Consider the following 9,481-nt stretch of genomic DNA (forward strand, 5'->3'; position numbering starts at 1 on the left):
TTTGTAAAGGCTTCCTTATATATGATTGATGAATAATAAATAATTTTATCAGATAAGCATAACATTTTTATTATATCACATTTATCTTTAAGAAAACAAACAACAACTATATTTTTAAAAATAAATCATTCAATCTTTTAGAAAAAAATATAATAAATTAAAATATTACGATTATTGAATATATTTAATTTGTTCATAAATGATATGCTTAAAAAATATTTACAATATTAACGATTTAAATTATAAAAATGGGCAAAAAAACTAATCATTAGTTTTTTTTATATTAAATTCTTAATGACAACGTTAGGATAATATACACTCCTCAAAACGCGCAAGAGGGTGGGCTTGTGTCAACTAAACACACAAATGACCCAATAAAGGTTTTTAACACACTGTTTTGCCGAATTAGAATCCTCTCGTTGTTCTATCTCTTTATTTCCGTATTTGTTAGGTTATTAGGTTTATTTTTGAGTTTAATTTCGATAATTTAAATCGTTTATATTTTAAAATTTGTTGAGTATATTATACGTATAAAATATTAAGTTGATCGGATATTAGAATGTATGTGCTCGGAAAAATGTTTATTAAATTGTTTTTAAAAATAGTTTTTAGTTTGATGATCAGAATATATAGTTTTTGATATCCGATCAATTTAATCTTTTACAAGCCTAGTATATTTAACAAATCGTAAAATATAAACGATTCAGATCATCAAAATTAGTCTCAAAAATGAGTTCAATGACCCAATACATAGAGAGGTAAGAAGAGAAACTCAGGAGAGGATCCTGATTCGACTTTGCCACCCTATCCTTTTCTTGCCTAAGATACTGGGTCATCACATGCAGCATCACCGCCCCACTTCTCTCTCTCTCTCTCGTCTATATATACATCTACCCAAACCCATCTCTCAACACTATCCAAAAGCCAAAATCACTTTCATCATTCTCAAAACCCAAAATCAATGGCATCAGCATCATCAATTTCCCTCCCTTCTCATCCATTTTTGAATCGCCACAAACATCATCAACCAAACCGAATGTGAAAAACAACAAGAACAATGGTAGTACATGCATCGATAAAAAACGAAGATCAAAACTACCGCAGCGGTAGGATCGTGGATGAGCCCAATTTCGACCCCACAATAATAAACAAAACTGTTCAATTTATAAATCTCAGAGTAAAAATTATTTGTACAAAAGATAAATTTTATCGGATATAACTGGACACACACATAAATTGTATTTTATATTTTAAAATGATAACAATTAAGAGTTTAAACTTGAACCATCCATTTTATAAAATAAAATGTAATTTGTTCATTTATTCATTGATATCTAATGAAACTGATTTTTTGCATAACATTTTTAACTATGAAATTTATGAAAAACAATTTGGAATATCATTATGGATCCGAAATGAAAGCTATAAAATAAAATAAGGTGAAGTATTGAGAATAATGGTATGGAAAGGAGCCATTCTCTATTTACAACCCATACTTAAGCAAAATCAACGAAAAATGGACATTTTAGTTATTAAACTCGATATAGATGCACATAAAATGTCTAAAATATTATTTTTATTGTGTTTAATTACTAAAATATTTTCTGTAGGTTTTACTTAATAAAAATAGGCAAATTGTTTAGATTAAAAACAAATTAAAAGTTTTAGGATTAAATTGACAAAATTAAAACTTAAAAATTTATTTTGTTACAAGGTCAAAGGTTTTTTTTTTTTTTTTTGAATTGGACCTCTCACAAGTTTAAAATCAGCATTTTGGCCGTTAATTTAGGACTTATGGGATTCACCACAAGTTTTGTTGCGATAATTCAAAGCATTCATTGTAAAGGTTTCCTTATTTATCATTGACGAAAAAAATAAATAATTCTACAAGATAATCGTAACTTTTTTATTATATCACATTTGTCTGAAAAAAATAAACGGCAACTATACTTTTAAATATAAATCATTTATTTTTTTTAAAAAAAATATAATAAATTAAAATATCACGATTATTGGACATATTTAATTTTTTTTTATAAATAATATACGCATAAAAAATTTATAAAATTAGCAATTTAAAATTATCAAAACGAGGGAACATCCTAATCATTAGTTTTTTTTATATTAAATTCTTAATGACGAACATTAGGATAATATACACTCCTCCAAACGCGCAAAGTGGTGGGCTTGTGTCAATTAAACACACAAATGATCCAATAAAGCTTTTAACACACGGTTTTGCTACCCCCTCCTTTTCTTGCCTAAGATAATGGGTCATCACATGCCGCATCACCGCCCACCTCTGTCTCTCTCTCTCTCTCTCTCTCTCTCTCTGTCTCTCTCTCTCTCTCACACACACACAAACACACACAAACACACACACACACGTCTATATATACATCTACCTGAAACCCATGTCTCTCAACACTACCCACAAGCCAAAATCACTTTCATCATTCTCAAAACCCAAAATCAATGGCATCAACATCATCAATTTCCCTCCCTTCTTATCCACTTTTGAATCGCCACAGACATCATCAACCAAAGCGAGTGTCAAAAACAACAACAACAATGGTAGTACATGCATCGATAAGAAACGAAGATCAAAACTACCGCAGCGGGAGGATCGTGGATGAGAACTTGATTGTTCTGCGGAAGAGAATCCACGAAATGAAGATGATAGAGAGGAACTACGACCCCCCTGCGAATTGGATGGATTGGGAGAAGAATTGCTATGCTGGGTATGACGAGTTCATATGTGAAGCAATGGGTGTTTTGCAGAGTGGATTGATGAACACGAGGCCGAGCTTGGCTCTGGGTATGGCGGTGATTGTCGGGTTGAGTGTCCCGGCTTCGACTGGTCTGGTTGTGTTTCATTTGGTGGAGATGATGATCAATGGAGTTTTATCTGGTGTTCATCATCTCAATTATTAGCTTTTTTGTTTTTGTTTTTGTTTTCATGTAGTTTGTTTCTTTGTAGATACAATCCAGAATTAATGCATTATTTGTTTGATTTCTTTTGTAAATGACCTCACTATTCCAGACCAAACTTTTAAATTCATAATCAATCACGATATTAAAGGTGCACTTTGTTTTACATATTTTTTAATTATTAATCAATTATATTTCTTTAATATTATTGAATTTAGAAACTGAGTTTAGAAAGTAAATTTGTATATCACTTTTCTTTATAAATGCTATTAAGAACAAATTTTATCAGTGGTCATTGTATTTTATCGCTTTTACCATTTTAATTCTTATATTTTTTACTTGACTCTTAATTTTAAATTTTGTATGAATTTAGTTCAATTGATAATATCGTTAGTGTATTTTACAAAAAATTATTATTAAATTAGTTGAGGTTAACTTATTGTGTTTGATAAATTTATAATTAATTTTGCCTTTACAAATATAGCATACGACACTTATGTACATATTATTTATAAAAATAAAAATAAAAAATGCTAACAATTGTAAATAATTAGATCAAATTGAGACAAAATTATAAATTTAAGCTCAAAATCAAGCTAATTGAAATTACATTAAAAACTAAAACGACACGAAAATCAAAATAAAAGAACCACTGTCATAATTTGTCCTATTAACAATTACAATACAAAATGAAATGTTTTGTTTGGTTTGATTTGGTTTAATGTCGGCCAACCATTATGACTATGTTTAGCATGTGAGTTGGCAGCTATTTTAATCATAAAAAAAAAAAAAAAAGTTACAAATTCAATAAGATAAAATGTCATATTTAAATTATAATTATTTTATTTTATTTTCTTACAAAAGTTAAAAAAATGTCAAAAAACGTATTTTAAATGAGACTTTTTAACTCAAGTTAAAATAATCAAAATATCAAAAAACTAAACCACTTTCCATAGGAAAGATATGAATATATAATCAATCACATAAGTTACACAAAATAGTTTTAACTATTAGTACATTATAAAAGAGATAGGATTCTTTTGGCAAGAGATTAAAAGTTAATATTTTAATCTCTTTTTATTCACATTATCTTTTTATTTATTTTTACACATTTTTTAAAAACAAATCAAAAAAATTAAAAATCAACTTTTAACCTACTTTTCAAAACAATCCACAACATTATTCAAATTATGTATCCATAACCTATTGGATACAGATGGTGCTTTTTTTAATTTTAACTAGTTTTAAAAAAAATTACGCTTTATATCTTTTAACTAAGTAAGTGTTTATAATAATCTAAATAAATATATTTTTTAATTTTTATAAAAAGATACGCAAAGAAATAGAATTTGATGTGACCTATAAAAAAAATTAAAAAGAAAATGTGATAATGTAGAGGATGCTATAAATAGTGTCTAACTCAAAATCATTTTACCATTTCATTTTAAAAATAAATAAATAAATAAATAAAATTATACTTTACCATTTTGAAATATTTCATTATATAGATAGATGAAAACTCAACGTGACTTTCATATGACATGTCTATGGTTGATGATGCTTTTTTATCTTTTAATTGTGCTAGCGAATAAATTTTTTTACAGAATGATCACATCTATATGTGAGACAAAAGTGAATATGTGCCCTTTATTTTCAGAAATTATTTTAAAGAAGACCATGTCGTTGGACACGGAAAATCATATAATTTGAGAGTATTACATATATTTTTCCATTAATCACAATTCAATTCATTATCTTCTTTTCTCTTCTTCAATCACTTAATATAAATAATTAATATTTTACATTATTTACTAATCATTCTATGATAAAGTACTATATAATCGTACTTTCAAACTATCCAATAATCACCCAATTGGACACAAACATGTTCCATCATGTTTTTTTTTTTTTTTATGTTATTTCTATTTTTGAGATCAAACAAGTGTACAACTCTTTACTATTGTGTTTGATTGGGGGATTAGGAGGGGGACTATCCACTATTTGGATTGTAATCCGAATAGTGCTCCTTATCCGTCGTTTGATTTTTTTTTAGTCCGACGGACTCCATGTCCGGCCGGACTCCATATCCCCCATATGGGGGACTATCCTGTCCTGGGGGGTGGGACAGAAAGTGGGGGACTAATCACTGTTTGGATTATATGCGAAAATGACCATTTTGACCCTCTACTATTTAATTATGTATTATATTTTATAAAATTCAATAAAATTTAAATGTCTCAATTTAAAAATAAAATAATTTTATTTAACTTTTTATTAATGTTTTATTTATTTAATTTTTTAAAATAATTTTTTATAGATATTTTATTGATGTTTTATTTTAAAATTTTGTTTATGTTTTATTTAATTTCATTGTTTAAATTTAATAGATGTTTTAATAGATGTTTTATTTAAACAATTAAATGTTTAATTTCAACAATAAATAATTTCATTTATTTAAATTATGTTTTATTTAAATATTTAAACATTTGTACATCAACATGTTTATTAAATTATTTCAATATCTGTACATCAACATGTATATTTATTTAACATCTATTAAATTATGTTTTAATACGTCAACATTTGATTACATCTACATTTGTTAATTGTTAATTACATCAACATTTGTTAATTGTTTAAACATAATCTATACATCAACATTTATTTAATTGTTAATTGTTAATTGTTAATTGTTTAAACATAATCTGTACATCAAAATAATTTCAATGTTAATTTTTTAAACAAAAATTTAAACATTTAACCATTAGTATGTTTAATTTCAACAATAAATTTTTATTTGTTTAAATAAAAATAATCTATACCAGTCAAATTTTTTTATCAATATTAGTATGTTTAAATATCTTTAAACAAAATTTAACCATTAGTATGTTTAATGTTTACTAAAAATAATTAAAATATTAAAGATATGTTTAATATTGCTATTACATAGTAAACAATTGAAAAAAGGTAAAATAGTCTTTTGTTCATTTATCCTATCCAGTCCGTCCAACCAAACGTTGGATTTACTGAAAATAGTCCTATCCAGACATCTAATCCCATGAAAAAACAAACACAGGATACATATCCAATCCGACCAAATAGTCCGGGGGATTCACAGTCCCAGGACTCAAGTCCGATAGATTCTAATCCCCCCTTTTCCAGTCCGTCCAATCAAACACACCCTAGATGACATACTGTCACTTCACAATATTTAAAAAACTAGATAATTACTCACTTATCTCACATTTATGTCTATTTTTATAAAAATCTCCTATCCATTTAGATTTACTCTCTATTTTTAATTTTTTTTTCTTGTCTTTTTCTTTTTCTTTTTTGGTGTGTGAGTCTCTTTCGGGCACTATCAATGCCACCATTAGTACCATCAACACTACCACTACCACCACTATCACACCATCACAAATATAAAAATTAAAAAATACAATTTAAAAATAATAAATTTCAAATATGATCTTCTACATATCAAATAATTATTTTTAGTTCAGTACTTAAATTTTCATCAAATTACTTTTTAACTTAAAAAATTCAATATTCAATTTTCAGTACTTAATTTTCAATTGTCAATTTTAATTTTTAGCTTTATCAAACATCACCTGAATATATATAGGGTAAAATTCAATTTACCGTCCTACAGCCTCTGAAACAGTTTATCCCCCCCCCCAAAAAAAAAAAAACCCCTGGGCGGCGGTCATTTAGAAGTTATCAATAACCTTACTTGTGATTTTGATCATTTTACATTTTACCCCCTTACCGCTACTAATTTCGTCCAAGATGACAAAAACTATTTCTACGCACTAAAATGGAGAGTTGGCAATGATTAAAATGCTAGTGAAAGTCAAAATGTTATGTTAAAAGACAAATATGCCCTTTTTTAGGGGTGTAAATTCGGCCCATCCGACCTACTCGGCCCGGACTCAGGTCAACTCATGTTGGGCTGCACGGGCTCCTGCCCAACTTCAAGCCGGACCAGGCCACTAGCTAGAAAACCAGGCCCAAGCTTAGAGGGTATTCGAGCCTCGGACGGGCTGGCGAGCCGGGCCTCGAACGAGCCTGACTATTTATTTTTATTGCTTTTTAAAAATTTCACCAAATATTTTTTTTCCCCACCAAAAATGACACTGGGCCTAGAGTGAACCAATGGGCTAGGCCATGAGCCGGGCTGCAAAACAAAAGGTCCAGACCTAGGGTTCTATGTTGGGCTCGAGCTCAGCCTGCTTGAGCTTCAGGTAGCTCACAGGCCCGTGAGAAATTTTACACCCTACCCTTTTTCATCATCATCAACTTCTTCGATCAATATAATTTTGTATCTTAATCACAGATTTAACAAATAAAATCATAGTAAACTAAACACCATAATTTATTACTATAAAACTACTTTAAACTAATTTTAAAATTTTAACCTAATTTCTTATTTAATAACATTTTAAATTAAACAGAAAATTACCATGAATTAAATCATAAGATTAACCTAAACACATTAATTTATTACCATAAAATTATCTTAATCTAATTTCTTGTTTAATAAAATTTTAAAATAAGCATATATATAACTAATTAAATCATAATTAAACTAAATACCCTAATTTATTTTCTTAAAATTACATTATTTAATAATAGTTTTAATTAAATATATGAATACATATATTTAACAAATTAAATCATAAATTAAACTAAACTCCCTAATTATAAAAATTGCCTTATATCATAACATTTTAAATTAAAAATATAAATATATATTTAACAAATTAAATTATAAATTAACCTAAATACCTTAATTTATAACCATAAAATTACCCTAATCTACTATTTAATTTTTAACCCATTTCTCATTTAATTAAATTTTAAATTAAATTAATTTTCTGATAAAAGAAGACAATTAGGATTAGGATTTAGTTAGGATTAAGAGCATCCACAATGGACGTGTTAGTGATTGTGTTAGTGTTAGTGGCCAAAGTTTAGCTAGCTACAGTAACGTTTGAATCTCACAATGGAAGTGCTAAGTAGTGTGTTAGTGGGTTTTGTTAGTGCCAGTTGTTAACTTCTTTGTTAACTGTGGCTAGCGTTTTAGCTAGCGAGAGAGAGTGGCAAGAGGGAGAGGGGGACATGGGAAAGTGCCTTGGGGTCATCCGACCGGATGTTCGGCCGGTCATTTCCCCGGACATCTTGACCCTTCACAAAAAAAAAATAAATAAATAAAAATTTGCCTTTGACCGGTCAACCGACTAGTTGACCTGCCGGATGTCCTACCCAACTTTCCTGTCTTCATTCATTGCATCTTAACACATATACGGGGGTAATAAAGTCATTTCACATAATTCATTAACGGAGTTAGAGTTGCAATTATGTCCAAAACTATACGGGGGCTCTCTGTTTATATTCAAACCATAAGGGAGTAAAATACTCCAGCGTTAAATCCCAAGGGGTTAAGGTGAATTTAGCCCACATATATATGAAAAATTCTATGGTAGCGTGTACCATATGCTTGTAGTTACGATTTTTGTGATTTTTTATTATGACCTATTAGGGTGTTAGTTATGCCTTAGGTATACACATTGTATTGTTAGTTATGACTCATTGTGATATTGGTTGTGACATTTATTTTCGTTATAATCGAAAAGATGTTAGATTATATCTTCTATAGTGTTTAGTTATAACTTATTTTTTGTTAAGTTAAGACTCCTATAAAATTAAGTTATGACATTTATGATAATCAACCCCACAAATATCATAACTTGTATATAGTACACAACTTTTTTAGACTGTGTACCACATCCTAGTCCTATATATATGACTATATATATTTTGGATTTGGACTAAAAGGTATTGTTCAAGCCCATGACAACTCTCATTTCAATAATTCTAACGATTCATTTTGTTGGGTCTTTCATGTTTTCCCCTTCCAGAAAAATCTTCCATGTAAAAAATGAAATACAAATAATATTAACAGCAATGAGAGGCAGTGGTATAGCCTCCAAAAAAATCTTCCATGTAAAAAATGAAATGCAAATAATATTAACAGCAATGAGAGGCAATGGTATAGCCACCAACTTCCAAACCCTATCTTCATTTAGCTTCATTTAACACCATCTCTAATGGCTTGTGATTATCTCATTGTCAAAATTTCCTATAAAAAAAAATAAAAATAAATTCCAATAGTCTGTTAAATAACTATTCTCTCTCATGAGATTAAACCCACAAATAACATTTTCATTTAGTATTATGTGAGAAGAAAAAAATGACATTCATAGGATTAGAGTAAGATTGTCAAATAAAAAAATTCTACTTACTATAAGTTAGCATTGCAAAAAATGAAAATACACCTGTGGGGACATATTTTTAGGCTACCCACGTAGCCAAGGTTCTTAACCAAGGCGCCACGTGGATGACCTATGTTGCCGAGGTTGCTCTGATACTATAGAGATATGGTGCGGCAATACTGGAATTTGAGATTATCGGATAGAGAACAAGAGTCCTAGGTAAGTTGAGGTGCTTTATTTGGACAAAGATAAGTGAGATCATTTTTATCTAGTTG

General features: G+C 28.6%; 1 protein-coding gene across 1 annotated transcript; it reads left to right on the forward strand.

Annotated features, from left to right (window-relative positions):
• The first annotated feature begins 2,475 nt into the window (after positions 1-2,475).
• LOC114292247 (uncharacterized) lies at positions 2,476-2,934 on the forward strand. Its single transcript, XM_028236150.2, has one exon. It carries the CDS (start codon positions 2,476-2,478, stop codon positions 2,932-2,934), a length of 459 nt encoding a protein of 152 aa, XP_028091951.1.
• The last annotated feature ends 6,547 nt before the right edge of the window (positions 2,935-9,481 follow it).

This window comes from Camellia sinensis, chromosome 10 (genome assembly GCF_055761805.1).
Source record: "Camellia sinensis isolate YWXY chromosome 10, ASM5576180v1, whole genome shotgun sequence".
In the NCBI taxonomy this organism is placed as follows: Eukaryota; Viridiplantae; Streptophyta; class Magnoliopsida; order Ericales; family Theaceae; genus Camellia; species Camellia sinensis.